We start from the raw sequence: 19,030 nt of genomic DNA on the forward strand, positions 1-19,030 counted from the left end.
TTGAGATTTTACATTAAATCTAGACTTTACAATGTTCGATTTTTGCTTGATTTTTATTTATTTGAAAAACTTTATTTTAAAATAGGACTCCCTTGGTCTTTCTTCTAAGACTAACTTGTATATACGAATATCAGATAATATAGGCTCAGAGATAACATTGTATAGATTATCAGTCTTTAACTAAACTGTTTGGAAAGTTTGTACCTTGTTTTCCCTTCCACTGGATGCAGCTAAATGTTCATTCAGTTGAGAAAACAAGGGACATTATTTTAAGAGGAAATGGGTCTCTAGCCCAAGGATATGCCTCGTGACACAGGCATATCAACCTTGATTTAGAATTTCCTGGTTCTTGCTGACTTAAATGATTTATGTAATCTCAGAGTACCGTTCTATCTCAACATTCTGCTCTATACTTAGTTTCCTTTCAGGAGTGTCCAGAATTGCCACTTAGAAAGATATGAGAGGCAAAGAGCACAGTATTTTAATTCATGAGAATGCTTTCTTTGGAATTCATTAAGTACATTTTGAAGTCTTCCCCTCTTATTTAAGCACAGTTAATATTGGACACATAAATATACATAAAATAGAAGTGCCTATAATGTTAGTTCTAGAAATTGCTAATAATATTAGTAACAATAACCGACAATTGTCAAATACAGGTCGTCCCTTGGTATCTGCAGGGGATTGGTTCCAGGACCCCTACTGGTACCAAGATCGCTCAAATCCTTTATGTAAAGTGGTGTAGTATTTGCATATAATCTATGCACATCCTCCCATATAGATTACTAGATTAGTTATAATACCTAATACAATATAAATGCTATGTAAATAGTTGCCAGTGCATGGAAAATTCAAGTTTTTCTTTTTGGAAATGTTTGGAGTCTTTCTTTCCCAAATATTTTTGATCCATGGTGGTTGAATCCGTGGATGGGGAACCAGCAAATGTGATGGGCCACCTGTCCTTAGTATGTACCCAGTCCTGGCCTAAGAACATCGCTCAGTCTATTTCATGTACATCAGCCCAGCTCTGTAATTGTCTACCATTAGGCTTTATACACAACTGAGGTTAATCTTTATTTTGGATGTTGATTTCTCTATTATTATTGATATAAACTTAATTAATTTACCTGATCTCTGGATATGAACTTTTTTATTGGTTCCAACTTTTCTGTAGTGAAGAATTATCTGCCAGGTTTCATTGTGACTTATTTATTATGTATTAGAGAGAGTCCATTGTATCATAGGATTGTGTGCAGCTCTAAAGTAAATTTCGTTTATCCTCACACCTTGATTGTAGGGAACTGGGAAAATAGCAAATAAGCCACTTTTTTTGTGTGTGAAATCTGCTGGAATAATCCATGTAAGCATATGCAGAGAAATGTGTTAACCATTGACTTCAAGTTACTTCTTATGGATTTTTTTTTTTGCCTTTAATTGTGTTAGGTAAAAGTTTCAAGCTACATTTTCCCATTGTTTTAGTTCAGAATACTTTTATCAGTGTAATTTCCTGTACTTTGACCTAAAATATAGGACACAGTTTCTAATCTCTCTGAATTACAGGGATCATGATAAGACTGTACAAGGGTAACCTTCTTTGTTTAAAACTGCCAACTCAGTTATACTAAATAGTTCTCAAGATATTTCACAAACAATATTATTTGCTAATTAGACTTTCCTAATTAGCAAATTTATTAGCAAATTTATTTTAATCTCTGATCAAGAGTTTTCAGATGAGAGAATATTGTCATCTTAAATGAAGACATTTTATATGGAAAAAAATTTAACGTTTTCTGTTACTTATATCTAAATTCTCTAATTTTAACCTAAAATTTTAGATTACATACCATTTAATAAGAATAAAGCAAATATTTTACTGTGTTCACAAGATAAGTAGCACATGTATTAATCTCAAGGCTTTCATGCATACAGTTAAGAAAGTATCATATTGAAGCAAAGTATTATAAAATGGAAGTTTCACGGAAATATTCTGGCTTTGATAATTATTACATTATCCTAGAAATAAATTCATAAACTCTTCAAAATATTGGGGAGTTGTAGAGTCATAAAGCAATTGTAATTATTGCTGAATAAATTTACTGATATATGCTTGGTACACAATGCAGATCATTTGACCTGTAAATGGGTTTCATATTCCAGTGACCTGATGACCTTGTTGGAACTGCTTCATAAACGTGAATGCTATTTGCAAGAGTTCCATGTGTTACAGCTGTATGATAAGTTGACAAATACTAGTTCATCATAGAAATAATTAGACAACATTTATGGATTGTGAATAAATATACACATTTCATAGTAGCGCTACATACCTATAGTTATATGCTGTATTTCCTGGAACTAAATTATTCTTAAGATTGAAATAAAAATCAACCAAAAAAAAAAAAACACCCTAACACAACCACACACACACAATAAAGCTGCCAGAAAGAAAGAAAGAGTCACGTAAATAAACTGCTTTCAGAACATTGAACACAAATGGTTAGAAATATGAACTTTTCTAGGCTTAAAAATCTGGTGCTATGAAAGCCCACTAAATTCAAGTCCCAACACATATGAATAAATTATAGAATACTAAAATAATATATTTAGTGATTCATGATTGGGATATTTGATGCAAGGAGCAGAGAGAGAAGAATGGCCTGAGCTCTCAATTTTTCAGCATAGTACAAAGGTTCAGGGAGAATTTTGAGTTTCAATATGTCTACATGTATTTTCTAGATGTAGAGCACATGCCCAGAGTCACTTAGACTTGACAGGAATGAAAAGTCCTTTTCTTTACAGTAAAGTCCATATAGATGGCTTCCATGGCCTGTAATTGCAACCGTAAGGTCTCATTTCCTGAGATGAGAGCTGTTTCTTAGATGATGCTGCAATATTTTGTGCAAAACTAGTTGTATTTGTATGTTTATTTTTTCATAGATAATGATTGTTATCATCAGTTCATTGTTAACGTTATCACCTGATACATTTTTCATTATGAATTTGAATATAAAGCCAAATTTTTCTTTTTTCATAATTCTAGCTAAAGCTTAATATTTATTACTTCCACCATCTACCTACTCCACTAAACGTTTTCCCTAAAAAGGAGGCTCTCCTGCTGTTTACAAGACTATAAAATCTTGGTATCATGTTCTCTTTTTGCCTCTGCAAGTTAATTGTTTACTCCAGGAAGTAGCATACACAGTGGACCAAGGGTGTTCAGATCCTTGATTTAATTACTTGCATCCCAGTTGATTTATGTAGAAATGTTAGGCCATCACTTTGTAGCCATCTGTAGTTTTGTAAGTATTTTAAATTTCTTTTGATCTTGGGCATGAAAGGTTTTATATGCTCACGTAGAAGTATATCTCTGCTTGTTGGTATTATTTTTATCCAGAGGTCATCATAACTTTTTTCTCAATAATAATTGTGTATGAATTTGTGCCTCAAAGACTAGGAATTAAATATTTACTGATGGAGTTAGCCATAGGAAAGGCAAAAAATTTCCTTAGAGAGTAATTCTATTTAAAAATATATTAAATATATATATATATAATATATATATGGGTATATATATCTTTAAAATCAAATTGCTTTCTAAGTAATATATACATATATTGCACCAGTTGATGAAACTTTTTATCTTTGCATCAGTTGATAGAACTTTTCTTCCCCCAAACCTGTGAAATTTTAAGTCAAAGAGTTGAAGTAGGCTCTTGACCTTGTTCTATCCAGATCTTAAACTTCTCTTTATCTCCTGCTGGTGAATTGAGCTGTGGCCTCCGTTAGCTTTATTTATTCATATTTTTCCTGATCCTCAGACTCCTAAGTATTTGGAAGTTTATAACCTCTGCTTTGTTCTCTTGTGAATAGTCTTAAATAAACTACAAAGATTAAAAGCCACAACTCTTAAATGAGGAGAAAAATCCTACCTTTTCAAAGATCTGCTCAATCCTTGTTTATCCTAGAAATTTTTGTAAATAAGCCAGTTCCCGAAAGTTATCTCCATAAATATTTTTCTCTGCATCAACATATTGACAAAAGCCATTAGATAAGAGACTATTAAATCACAGGAAAATAATAATTCTAGCATTTTTTAAAAAAATAGAGCAAGCAGACTTTACCTGGTAGAAAAAAAATCCTGTTACTCAACTAAACTTACCTTTATAAAGATTGTAATGAGTTTAAAGAAAAGGCAAAAGCAAACTCAAATATCCACAGAATCTTGAGAAAGAGTATTTTTCAAGAAATAAAAGAGGAAAAAGGCGATCAAATTGTTCTAGAAGACTTTTGGCAAAGGGTGGACATCTTTTCTGACACCTGAATAGTTAAAATTAACTTCAGAAATATAGGAGCCATTTGTAAGCAGTTTTTGTAACTCAACAGATTTTCCCTAGCAGAAGATCCCAGAGTATAGTATCTTTATTAAGGATGAGTTATCTACATATACAATATGTTTCTTGGAAATTCTTATCCTATGGTTGCCCAACAGCTTTATGATAAAATACAAAAGTACACATTACATTGTGCACCAGTGAAGAAAATGCTATTCTGGGGCAGAAAATATGATTTTTCTTTCTGTTTGCACTGCTTATCTGTTGTTTACCTTTAAATTATTTACTAAACTAATAGGTTGATCCATTCTTCATATCATCTTTGTTAGAAGAATCTCTGCAATCATTTTATGAAATGAGGATTTATATATAATTTTTTTTTTTACTTTTTATTTTATATGGGACTATAGTTAATTACCAGTGTTGTTAGTTCAGGTGTACAGCAAAGTGATTCAGTTATACGTATACATGTATCTATTCATTTTCAAATTCTTTTCCCATTTAGGTTGTTACATAATATTAAGCAGAGTTCCCTGTGCTATACAGCAGGTCCTTGACACGTGTTCCTGGGAAAAATAGATAAAATATTATCTAAAAATAGCCCCCAAATAGTGTGAACCTTTATATTTGGAGCCTTTTACTGCTAATATTTCTTTCAAAAATTACTTTTAAAACACAGTACATACACATAATAAAATTTGAAAGAGAATTATTTTCTCAAAGGCCATTAGCCAGATGCTTAATAGGAATTAAAAAGTATTTATTGGTTCTGACAAGAAATGTAAAAGTAAACTTAAAGCATCCATGACTAATGCCATACATCAGAAAATTTTATTACCCTTCTCTGAAAATTGGTGTCGGCCTCAATAAATTACTAAAGTGATAAATGTTTGGCTAGTAGTATAGTGTGGCACTGTTAATGTTGAACTCTCAGGAATTATGTGACAGAAATAAGTAAATGTATAGAAAAATATCCGCTCTCTGGAATATTTTTTTCCTCTTTATTTTTGTAATTTAGCATTTCAACACCATGGTAAATAGCCCGCAGTATATAGATCATTTGTTCACCAGATTGTAAACATCTTTTCAGATCAGACGTTGACAAGGAAAGGATTATGGGTTATGTATTACTTATAAAGAAAATTAACTGTGGCTAAATCATCTGTAAGGTGTGTTTGGAGGCATCAGATATCAAATGTGCAGTTTCATATCATGAAAATTTTGGTGCAGTTTAGTTTGCAATCAGCACATATTTCAGAAAATTTAATTTTTCCCATCCATTTCAGGCATCAACTCCCAGTTGGCTTACAGCATTGCTTCTGGTGATAGCCTTGGGCAGTTTACAGTTGACAAGCATGGGATACTGAAAGTCCAGAAAGCTTTGGATCGGGAAAGTCAGTCCTTCTACAATCTGGTCGTTCAAGTTCACGACCTGCCACAGCTTCCAGCCTCCAGATTCACAAGCACTGCTCAAGTCTCCATTATTTTGTTGGATGTAAATGATAACCCACCAACATTTCTTTCCCCTAAATTGACATACATTCCAGAAAACACACCTATTGATACCATTGTTTTCAAAGCGCAAGCAACTGACCCAGACAGCGGCCCAAATAGCTATATTGAGTACAACCTACTGAACCCTTCGGGAAACAAGTTCAGTATTGGGACCATTGATGGAGAAGTGAGGCTCACTGGAGAACTGGATCGAGAAGAGGTTTCTAATTATACTCTAACAGTGGTGGCTACAGACAAAGGTCAACCATCTCTCTCTTCATCTACAGAGGTTGTAGTTATGGTACTTGACATCAACGATAATAACCCTGTTTTTGCACAGGCCGTGTATAAAGTGGAGATTGATGAAAATACACTCACTGGAACGGATATAATACAAGTATCCGCAGCAGATGGAGATGAAGGTACAAATGGACAGGTCCGCTACGGCATTATTGATGGTAATGCCAATCAGGAATTTCGGATCGACTCAGTCACAGGTGCAATCACTGTGGCTAAGCCCTTGGATAGAGAGAAGACCCCTACTTACTTTTTAACTGTTCAGGCCACAGATCGGGGCAGCACCCCCAGAACTGATACCTCCACTGTCAGTGTTGTTCTACTGGATATTAATGATTTTGTTCCCATATTTGAGCTATCTCCATATTCTGTAAATGTCCCTGAGAATTTGGGGACACTACCCAGAACAATTCTTCAGGTCAGTATATTTAAATAAAACAAATATTGTGTTCATTATAAGACTCTCATTTAATTAAAATGTACATGCTTCCCCCACTCTCTTCCTCTTTCTCATCCAAAAATGCTTACTTGCAGGTATAGCAAATCTTGAAAAGGACAGTTTTATGAAAATTATACCTAAGGACTTATTTATTTCCTTGTAGATTAAATATTGCATTTCAGTTATATTCTTTTGTGTTTACTCATGTTGCACATATTTATGCATTTGTGTATTTTTGAATTTTGTTTCACTATAACTAATATCTGCACATGGTAAGAAAATAAAATGATGTAAAAGTTTGAAAACTTACAAATGTTGTTCTCCCTTCCCTCTTTACAAATCCAACTACTTGGATGAAACTACTGTTAAAATTTTTTGTGAAGCCTTCCAAGAATTCAATGTATGGCTTTTATGCCTAGTTTTGCACAAATAATGCATAGTACTCTGTACCATTTTAATTTTTTGCTTGAAACTTACAAACATGTCTTTGAAACCCTTTAATATTGGAACATATGGCTCTACCTCATTATTTTTAATGATACACTTTATTTCATGATATACATTTTGTTAGTTTTACTCGCATTCATGGTGTGTATTATTCTCTCCTATAGGTCGTGGCAAGAGATGACGATCAAGGTTCTAACAGCAAACTCTCGTATGTTCTATTTGGTGGTAATGAAGACAGTGCTTTTACTCTCTCATCTAGTGGAGAGCTTCGAGTGACACAGAGTTTGGACCGTGAAACAAAGGAGCATTTTGTCTTGTTGATCACAGCTACAGATTCAGGTAAGTCTGTAATAATTTTGTCCAACTCTGAAGAATTTCTTCATAATATAAATAAATGGAAGTATTTTTGTCTACCATTAATTTAAATATTTGTTGAAATTTACTAATGCTTGGAACTCCAGTTGTATCTACATCATTTATAGAACATATATCACTTTATGAAATTTATATGTAAGTGGTAAGAGCTTAAGCACATTACAAGCAAAGCTCTATTCCTATAAAGCAAAATGTGTCCTTGCCTGGAAGGATACCCCAGTACCTCTGGGGGTGACTTGATGCTCTAACACTTGAGCTGCGGGGCATTGCAAATATTGGGTTGGCCAAAAAGTTCTTTTAGGTTTTTGCAGAACAAAACCCAAACGAACTTTTTGGCCAACCCAATACTTTAGCTTTGAAAACATCCAAATTGTTCTAACTGGTCATGGAGATAAGAGAGTGGGTCCAGAGTTTTACTTCATTAGTCCTTTAGGTTCTGCAAAATTGTAAGTAGTCATAATAAACATTTGATGAAGCCTCACAGAGCTCCAAAGAGAGCAGTGAGAGCCCCGGCTTCTCACTGAGATAGCAGTGGAATGGACTACCATGGAGAGAAAGAAAAGCAGCATACGTTAGCTTTTAGTGTTTGGAAATAGTCATTACATAAAATTGTATAGCAAGTAGCATAAAATACAATCTATTCAAAAAAGGAACGTTACTGTTTACCACTACATTATTTTGCATATATTGACTCTATTCATAAGTGTTGATCACTTCTAATTAAAAACTGAAACAACTAAAAATTTGTTAAAGAACCATTATGCCTTGAAGAAAGTAGGTATTGCTTAAATATTTTTTGAATGAATGAATGAATGAATGGATGAATGAACCATTGATCTACAAAAGTATTGGGGAATTATGAAACATTGTCTTTATGTAACACTCATTTATAAAAATTGTCACAACTTAGTATTTTAAGTATTGAGGAATTTAGTAATGTTGACATATTTTAAAATTTTATTGAAATTGTTTTAAGCCAAGGCAGATTTGTTTGAACCTCAAAGGACTGACATTTTTTGTATATGTATATTCATGTAAATATGTGGCTCCTGCTATAGAAGAACAATTCTGAATGTTCAAATGAGCTGTTTTTACTGTGGTTGAAACGTTTTTGATGAATATAATATATCAATTTTTTATATATAACCAGTTTCGAAGTATACAATTTCGTGTTACCACTTCTCATTAAAAAAGGAGATTTTAAGATTGAGTAATAATAAATTTATGTTAAGTATTCAAATGATAGTGCCATTGCTTATTAATCAAGGTGGCTCTGTCTATATATTATTTGCCATTTGCTTTTGGAAGTGTAATCATCTGAGACTATTATTTTATGAAAGAAAGAACTATTCTCTGTATTTTTTAATGGTTGTGAATGACCATATTACATTTCATGCAAACTATAAAATCCCAGAGAACGATGAACAGAATGTAGTGTGGTAACCACATAAAACTTAAGTTGATCTGAAACATGTTTCATTTTATGTGTAGGCAGTGCTTCTTGGTCCGCAGGTAAGCATTTTCATGTGAAAAATGCAGTCACTGCCACATTGTTCAAATTAATCCAGTATTGATTCAAATCAATCCAAGAGTCACCTGGAGGGAAGAGAGGATGAAATGGAGTAGAAACTGGTAGAGGGTCAGATATTTAGAACCAAGGTTTTATTACGAAAACACCCCAGTCTCAGCTCTCCTCTCCAGTTCCTGGATGTGTGCAATCAATTCTAGGCACGCACAAAAACAGCCTTTGTGGAGGTCAAGTGGGGGAGGAGAAACCAGAACCAGGAATCTGGTCGCTAAGGCATCAGTCACTATAAAACTTGCCGCACAAGACGGTGTGTCACAAGTAGGTCATCCCAGGGTGAGGAGCAGGTTGTGGTTGTGAGAATGCAGTGCAGGGCAGGGCACAACCCACAGAAGTTCTCCATCAGAGGATTTGTACTTTGGAACATTCTAAAGTCAAAAGCCATGGTAGAGAAGGAATGTAATCATCTAAACAAGAGTGCCTGTTTTCAATCAAATCATTCTGAGAATTTAAAAATCTTTTTGTGTGCCTACAAAGCCAAGGGGGGATATTGTGAAGGGGAAGGGAATGCTTGTTTTTTTGACATTTGGCAACCTGAGTCATGCAGTTTGTCAGGTTTTACAGATATTAACCCATTTCTACACATTACTTTTCTTTATTATCTCAAAGACTTTGGCGCTTTTATTTCCACCTTACTTACAGTAAGCCCCACCTCACAGTGGTTAAGTAATTTGCCCAGGATTACACCTCCAAGAAGTAGAAGAGCAGGATTCAGACCCTAACATATCTGACTTCCAAGTTTAGTGTATATGAAGGTTTTAGTGTGGAGGTAAAGTAAATTTTGAAAAATATATTCATTTTCAAAATTATTTTATTTGCAAAGTAAACCCAATACTATTCTATATAATATAATATAATGATAAAAGCTTTGAATATGAATTGATCTTGATTTGAATTCTGGTTCTGTCATAATTTTCTCCATGATTCAGGCAAAAAGTATCATCTCTCTCAATCTCAGTATACTTCTCAGTAACATGGGAATAATAGTAATTACAAAATATTTTATTACAAGGTTTAATTGATACAACATATGTTAAATTGCTAAATATGCCTACCACATCACGTATATAATGATTTAAAAAAAAATTGTGATCCATGCACTTTAAATATTTTAAAATTCTTAGAAATATTTGCCCTGTTCTTTACTACATAAATATCTTATTAGAAAATATAATTGAATTGCTTTTAAAAAGCATTTTTAAAAATTGCAGTTCATATTTTTACATTTTATACATTACTACATTAAAAATTTTTATTGTGGTATCAGATTTTTTTTCAAACTTCCAAAGAACGTATTTCATAGTAAGTGAGTGCTTAACTATTTAAAAACTGTAGTTCAGCCAAATTATGGTTAAGGAAGCCTTTGTGGGCTAGCCAGCAAGCTTAACCACCACTTGTAATGCTGTTTCTCCACCAATATGACAGCATAAAAGGGACATTTCATTAGGAAAAAAAGAAAGAATGAAAGAAAAAGAAAGAAGGAAGGGAGGGAGGGAGGAAGAAAGAGAAAGAAAACTTGAAATGATAGAGTTAAAATTATTCTCTTCTAATACTCAGGGGTGAGTCAGCCTGTTGGGAGGAACTTTTGCAAGTAGGAGGTTCGCTAGAGCCTTGGTCTAAGCGAGGAGACTGCACAAGAACCAAGTCCTCGTTCTAGGGAGCTGAACTGTGTGCATTCCTGATGCCATCGGTCTCGATCCTGGGGAAAATTGGGGATCTAGAATTCTTAATATAAGGACAAATAATGCAAGTGCAACTCTAATTTCTATGAAGGACTGTTGCCGTTAAATGAAACATGTGAAGACCAAGTGTGTGTATATTCTACCCAACATTGAGATAGGAGAGTTAGAGTTATAGAGAGTGAAAATTCATATCATCAGTAAAATGAAAGTATCTGGAAGTTTGTCATTCAGGCCTTTAAATATGGTGCTTAGGGGCGTGGTGGGAGACATAAATGAGATTCAGGGACACTGGTGCCTTGGTCACAGTATTTTGGCAGTCTTGGAAATTAGAGAATTGCTTGAATTTTGCCCCAAAGCACAGATTTTTATGAGTGCTTTTTGGGGGGCTGCCTTGAAATGGACTGGTGTTTATGAGGCCACAGGAGTATAAGTATTCAGTTAGGTGTCTGAAGGTCATTTCATACAGATCACATGTAAAGCAATCAGAAATTGTGAAGTAAGTTGACTAGATGCTTTTAAGATTATTAAAACTCATATGTGACCATAATTTTTTAGTCAATTCCTTTGTATACTTTTGGTATCATCGATATCCACTTGTATGGAAGAATGAGAGAGTTTCAGATATCGGCTTTCAGAACCTACAGTTTAATCCTATACTCCAGGAATGAAGTCTCTAACACAGGATTTAGAATACTTATTCACTGCCATGATTTAAAAGTCAAATTGGTAGATGACATGAGAAAATTCAGAAAAATATGGCAGCTTTTAGGTCCCAGATACGATGTTATTCTCAAATTTGCAGTGTTCTAAGAACCAGGGAAACATCAGTGTTCTAAAGAAGGAAAAAATTTGACAGTTTTATTCCTTAGCTCACAAATCACTTTTGCTTTGCTCTTTTAAAATTCTTACCTGATGGCAGCCCAAAGATGGGTCAACTTTGGCAATATGTCAGTGATTGAAGCAGCAGCTTACTTTTATCAGCAGATCTCTAAATCTTTGAATATTTTTAGAGAAAATACTAACATTCCACTATCATCATATTTTTATTTACTGACTGCATGGCTATAGAGTAGGACATCTGGAAACTCTCTGACTACTCCTGTCTACTGCTTAAAATGAGCTGCAACCACGCTATCCTATGTGTGTGGGACCGACTGTTACAATGTTAAGTAACAATACTAGGACAGAGTATAATAATTCTACCTCATTGTTTTTCCTATAGGATTTACTTACTAAAGATTAACTTAATGACTATAACTCAAAGGTGATATTTTGTTTAACTGGTGTAATGAAAAGTATGGATATTCTGCCTTCAGTCTGTATTACTCACTGTTACTTCTTCTAGAAATGTGTACCAAGTAGAAACTCCTAGGAGGTTGAGGCTTCACCTAGGTGTAGTCATGCAGGACCTGCAGAGAACCCAGCTCTCCGTGGTTCCTTCTAAGTGGGGAGCTGGCCCTAAAGCAGTTAATGTCCTTAACATGGTTTGGCATTCTGTTCCCAAGGACCCTTCCCTACAAAAGTTTTCCTTACCATTTTCTCGTAAGTGCAATAAATAAAAGAATATGTTTTAAATATAGTAAGTAGCAGGGAATTATCAGGGAACCCAGAGCAGTATACTTTCAAAAATCAATCCTAAGAATTAATTACAAAATGGAAGTATATCCTAAAGGTAAATACATAACTTTATAGTTAAAAAGAGGTTCAAATCCCACCTCTACCACTTTCTAGGTACATGACATTGAAGAAGTTACCATTGTGTTCATATCTATAGAATGGAAACAGTAATTCCTATGTGAAAAACATATCGGCAGGAATAAATATGGAAATGACTTATTTTAGCTATTAATATTAGTCAACATACTTTCTGGACATCTCAAGCTTAGTAAGGCCAAGTAAAATTTTTTGACTTCTGTCCACCCTAATCTCCATAAATTGTTCTCTGTCCCTGATTTCACAGTTGCTAAAGATAAACCTTGTTATCACTCTTCATTCCTCTTTCTCTGTACTCCGCATTCAACAGGTCCATTGACAAGTAGACTCTGCCTCAAAAAATGCCCTGAATTTATCCACTTTTCTTCATTTCCACTACCACCACTTTAGTCTAAGCCAGGGCTAATGTGAGAGCTTCCTAATTGCATTTCTTCCCACAGTACCTTCTCCAACAAGCAACTAATGAACCTTAAAACCATAACTTAAATCGTCATGCCCTGTCGCTTACTTAGACGCAAGAGGGAAGAGATATGGGAACGTAGGTATATGTATAACTGATTCACTTTGTTGTAAAGCAGAAACTAACACACCATTGTAAAACAATTATACTCCACTAAAGATGTTAAAAAAAACCACAAAACCTTCAGTGATTTCCAAGAAGAAAAACTATATTTCTTACCATTGACCACATGGCATTAAATGACCTGACCTCTGTCCACCTATCTGACTCCTTCTGTCACCAACCCCTGGCTGCCTTTATCATGTGCCACCATTGGCCATTGTCACCTCCCGACTCTGTGTTCAGTATCTTCATGTTGGTTTGGCTGAAATTGGCCAATGCAGGAGTATTTACACCACAGAAATCAGCAAACTTATAAATCAGGTGACTTGCTTCTGGAGAGCAGTTGCTAAACATTTATTGCAAATGGCCAGTGCCAGTTAACCTGGCCCCTTTATAAATGCTAACCTTTTCCTGCCCTTGGCCCTTTGCATTTGCACTTGTTTTCCATTCATGTCTTGGTCATTTTGTCATTACCTCTAGGTAAAATGTCAACTTCTCAGAGAGGACTTATCTGACTACCAATCTAGGGTCCCACTTCCCATCTCTCCAGCGTCTTTATCACTTTAGCTTGTTGTGGTTTCTTCTTAACACTAGTTGCTATCAAAAATTATATGCTCATATAGAATATAATGGATCTGAGTATGTGTAGTTTGTTTACCCCATCAATAGCTGCTATCCTTCCAGTAGCATGTAAGCTTCCTAAGTCTTGTTCAAAACTGAATTCCCAGAAACACTCCGAACAGAACCTGTCACATAGCACTTGCTTGATAGCATTTATTGAATGAATGAATGACTTAATGAGTGAAAAGTGATGATAATTAGTTATCAATTAATCAACATCCTGTTATTTTAATATGTAACTATTATTTCATATTCATTTACCATACTTATATTTATTTTGTTATTATGTATTTAATCGCTTGCAGATTTTTCAAGGGAACTACCAAAAGGAAAAGTGCCAATATTTTTTAACTCACGGCTGAAATTCCAGAAGTTTTTGCTACATTGGTTGTGGTCATTCAAATTGACCCCTGCTTTGAAAAGCAGTGCAAGTGTTTTAAGGCTGTGTAGTGTTTAGTGTGATGTGATAAATTGCAGTCATATGTAAGGACCCACTGAAGCATTTTATGGCTTTAATTCACTTTCAAATGCTTAAAATACTGCTTGAGCTATATTCTCATGACTCTCCCCTGAACCTTCTGGCTCTTATTCAATTCTGTTACCTTGTAGATGTTTCTAGGTAGGTCTTAGCTCTACTTTGTGCTGTGCTGCCTACCTTTTCTTACTCTGGTTCACTAACTCAAAATCTGCATAAACAGACACTGTGCTTTTGAAGCGTTTCAGCATTTGGCGATTCTCTTATATCTGGGCTTCCCAAAGCAAAAAGCAAAAAAATGTGAGCCTTCCATATCTCCTAAATACCCAACACCTTTTTGTTTTCTTTCTTTTTTTGTTTTTTTGCGGTACACGGGCCTCTCACTGTTGTGGCCTCTCCCGTTGCGGAGCACAGGCTCCGGGCCATGGCTCACCGGCGTAGCCGCTCCGCGGCATGTGGGATCTTCCAGGACCCGGGCATGAACCAGTGTCCTCTGCATTGGCAGGCGGACTCTCAACCACTGCGCCACCAGGGAAGCCCCCACCCAACACCTTTTTAGCTACAATAAAATATATCCTATATGTGGTATTTGGCTTCACATAGCTTGATACTAAAGGCCTATGATTCTTCACATTAATGTAACATGAAAACTTTTGCTTGTTTTGAGTTTTGTTATGAAGATTTTGGTATTTAGACAAGCTATTCTAACAGATATGTATCTATATATGTAATTTTCCAGGTCTCTTAGAATTTTTTTTAACCTTCGATGATCTTCTGCCCTCACCAGTAAATTCAGAGTCTGTGAGCCATTAAAATTTGCTAGTACTCTTGCAAGGAACTGAATTATGTACAAGAAAGCACTAAAACAAAATGATGTGACAATAACGGGTTATTGCATTTGTAACACAGTGTGTAATATGGAAGGATTTTAAAATAGAACTAGAAATAAAAAAATTCTAAGCTAGAAAAATCTGACTTAAAATGATAATTTCATAGCCAGTAGACTTCTTGGAGATGAGCCAGTCCATTTCCTTTATTTTTGAGAAACAGAACTGAGGCCTGCGATAATTTGGCCGTTTGCCAGAGCTTTGCACACCCAGAGGGTGGTAGCGTCAGGAACAACATCCAGGACTTCTGCCTTTCCACCGAGTTCTTGCTCACTCATATTGTATCCAAAAAATCGAGATCTTATGACTGTCTGCAAAACGTAGATTTCCAAAAACACGATTTTAAGAAAGCTTTTCTTCTTTGCATCTTCTATGCTATTCCTTGTACTCTAATGAACAAAACATTCTACGGTTATTTTTCTTTTTCCAAGTACATAAATAAATGTTTCACAATATTTTAAGTGAAGTCAAATCAATTGGAATCAGTAATTTCAATAGTGATTGTCTGAAAATGAGCTTCAGTTTAGGCACTGTTCAAATTAAATTGCTAAGTAGGAGAAGATATAAAACATTCATTAGACTTTACAGGTCGAAGATGATAATATTGCCAAATATCCCTGCCAGTTGTCATTTTGTATGTATTAAAACGAAGCTATGATGGTAATTTAATAGACCTTATGAGTGAATTATGATTAGAGTCAGTGAGACTCATATGCTTCTATGGGCTGTATTGATGTGTAAAAAGCATCTTGACAATGTTTTGTCAGAAAATATTTATGGAGCAGTCTCTCCCAGGTATTCTTCTAGGAACTGCAGATACAGTGGTGGAAAAAATGACAGTCTCTGTCTTCACAGAAGTTACATTCTAGTCAGAAATATAGACAAAATATAATATGTAGGCCTAGAGTTATATGAGATGCTATGAAGTTAAATGAAGCAGGTTAAGTGGCTAGCAAAATAGGAATTGGAGGTATTATTTTTGATAGCACAGTCAGGACAGTGAAAGGTGAAGAACTGGGTAAACTTGTAGATGAAACAGCCCGGAGGCAGAGATCAAGTTGGCTATATCTAAAGAAGAACTAGAGGGTGTAGATGGCTGCACCAGAGTAAAAGAGAGGAAGAGTCTTGGAAGATGAGGTAGGCAGAGGCTGGATCATCTAAACTTTTTAGGCCAGGGTAAGGAGCTTTAATTTTATTCAAAGAATGAGACCAAGTCTCATTAAAGCTTTGGACAGGGGAGTGACAGGGGATTTTGGAGAGATCTGGCTTTGTGGAGAAGAGATCTGGTTTTGTGGCAGTGGTGAAGACAGCAGTGAGAATAGAGATGGTGATTTAAAGGCCATGACAGCAAATCCCTGAGAGTGTTTGAAATTAGAGACAGTGTGGAGGTGGTGCGAATGAGCTAATATTTTATCCATGTTGAAGGTTGAGCCAATAGGACTTGATGATGGAACTGGAGGTACAGGACATTAGGAAAAGAGACAAATCCATCATGAGTCCTAGAAAATTGGCCAGAGAAATTTGGGGATGTTAAAACAAAAGTTTTTTTTTTTTTTCCTCCGCGCCACGCGGCGGGTGGGATCTTAGTTCCCTGGCAGCCAGGGATGGGACCCACGTCCCCTGCATTGGAAACACAGAGTCTTAACCACTGGGCGACCAGGGAAGTCCCACAAAAGTTTTTTAGGGTGGATTATCTTTAATTATTTTTTGGATATATTGTATTTTAGACATCATGAGATCTCCAGTGGAGATGTCAGGTAGATAGATATAAAAGCTTAGTTCCCAGAAAAGACGTTTGAGTAGAGATACAACTTGGGCAGTCAAACTTTAGAGGATATTCATTCTGTGCATGCTGAGTGCTTGTATATACCAGAGTTTGTATTATAGTATCTCATTTAATCTCATAACTGCCTTGTAAATTGGATTCCAATATTAGGGATTAAAAGTAAAACAAAAACAAAACTGAGAAGGTTTGCAACTTGATTTAGGTCTGCAGCTGTTAATCAGTGGAAATAGGATTTGAAGCCACTAAACCTGATCAAGGAGACCATTTTTTAACCATTACTCAGTTTCCCACAGATTAGTTCGTCTACCATATTATGTCTTATGTAAAACATGTTTAAAGAGTTTATTCTCTTTGGGTTAAATATTATTTTTATATTAAAAAGAGCACTGGTTTTTGCACCAAAGGAAAAAAAAAAGGAAAGAAACAAATTTTGGCTCTCTGCCATTAAGACAGCAAGTAAAATAAGAATATTCATGAATTCAAAATCAAAGGATTGCTGTTCTCATCAGATCAGGAAATGCATATCCAAGGGTTTTATAGAGTGCAAATCAAATGTTAAATATTATACTAAGAATATACAGTATGTACAATATACACATACACGCACATACAATAAGTCAATTGGGCTGTATGTGTATTTGTATTTAATTTGGGGGTGGGAGATTAATCTGTGTACCAGTTAAATACAGTACCTTTATTTATCTGTTCTCAGTCTAATATACTAAAGGAATATAGAGATATTCTGGTTATAGATTTGGCCAAAAAGTCTGGTAATGAACTGTCTATGTGTTAGCATAATTAATAGGTCTGAGGGGAAAAGTTCAGTTATTAACATTCCTAATTAAAGGCATTTATCATCTGACTGAAAGAGGGAATAAACTTCATTCTTATGCAGGGATTGGAAATTACTTTTTGATGGAGGGGATACATGATGCTTTTGCAAAAGTTAATCCTAAAATCTAAAAGGGCTAATCACTATGCTTTATTTTCTTGGTGAGGATATGATGACATTTAAATTAATACTATCTGTCACATTGTTCAGCTGAGAGGGTCACAGCATTGCAAATGTCTCTATAATCAAAAGAGAGGTCATAAATGTGGCATATCATATTTTAGATCTGAAGAGAGTTGTTTTTTAACTGTTCCAGGAAGATTGCATTTGTCAGTGTTATTTGTGGGAAGATGTTGAAGAAGAGCTTGCCTTGTCTGTTATGAAGAACCTTTTTAATAATGAAAATTGCTTGGGAACTTTCCATAAGGCACCAATGATTTCATAAATCAGATTGTGCTAGGGTAATCTTCAATTACCAGAAATCACTTGCATTTCACTTAATTATATATTTAAGTTGAAGGAAGTTTTGGTTATTTCCATTGGAGTATTTGTCTTAGATGAGAATTTTGTTTCAAAGGTTGATAACTGGTTATTGTTTTACTTCCTCTTATTTCTAGTAAGTTTTTGTATAAAATCTGTTAGCAACTAAGTATTATCATAAATCATTTATTTAAATAATTTTCTTTAAATCAGCTACTCTTTAGTAGGAACAGTTCTTCCTACATAGAATTTCATTTGTATATTCATAAGATAAAAATACAAAAAGAAAGATGATCTAACTTCCAAAACTCCACTAAATAAGATCTAGAATTGCCATCAAGTTGCACAGAATTAAAATTTGATAATTTCAGTCTACTTTTCATTTACTCAATTTAAGCTATAAATCTGAGTAGACAAAGGAAACCCAAGTTTGAAATGGAAACAAACAATTTGAAATATTAAAGAGAATGTTTATATTACCTAAAGGATAAATATTAAATATAATACAAAATAATGTCAGCTTACTATGAGGAAATTTTTTCTTTTCAAAAATCTGCTAAATTTTATCTTGTTAAAACTTGATCTTATTTTGTGGCCTATTTTGATAATTATTCCATAATATATTACTTTGATATTTTCAGTAGGCAAGTAGGCAGGAAGCAGGTTGTATTTCAAATTTGGTGGTATCCTCTTGTATTTCAGAGTTTCAACGTGTGTTGAGAGGTTGTCTTTTAAAATGTTCTCCAAAAAGTAACTCCTCATGACATGCTTTGTGTGGGGGATACAATATTTAGTTTCCATTACATTTTATTACTTTATAAACTCTTTATAAATAGATCTTTATTGGGGTATAATTGCTTCACAATACTGTGTTAGTTTCTATTGTACAGCAAAGTGAATCAGCCACATGCATACACATGTCCCCATATCCCCTCCCTCTAGAGCCTCCCTCCCACCCTCCCTATCCCAGCCCTCTAGGTGGTCACAAAGCACCGAGCTGATCTCCCTGTGCTATGCTGCTGTT

At 34.8% G+C, this 19,030-nt stretch overlaps 1 protein-coding gene across 3 annotated transcripts in view; it reads left to right on the top strand.

Moving 5' to 3' along the window:
• FAT4 (FAT atypical cadherin 4) overlaps positions 1-19,030 on the top strand; it is a 170,325-nt gene that overhangs the window by 88,732 nt on the left and 62,563 nt on the right. For all 3 annotated transcript variants that reach the window (XM_024745170.1, XM_024745169.1, XM_024745171.1), the window contains exons 5-6: positions 5,618-6,540; positions 7,173-7,347. In XM_024745170.1, coding sequence (XP_024600938.1) covers positions 5,618-6,540; positions 7,173-7,347 — 1,098 coding nt within the window. The remainder of the gene's footprint in view (positions 1-5,617; positions 6,541-7,172; positions 7,348-19,030) is intronic.

This window comes from Neophocaena asiaeorientalis, unplaced genomic scaffold, assembly GCF_003031525.2.
Source record: "Neophocaena asiaeorientalis asiaeorientalis breed wild unplaced genomic scaffold, Neophocaena_asiaeorientalis_V1.1 scaffold65, whole genome shotgun sequence".
NCBI lineage: Eukaryota > Metazoa > Chordata > Mammalia > Artiodactyla > Phocoenidae > Neophocaena > Neophocaena asiaeorientalis.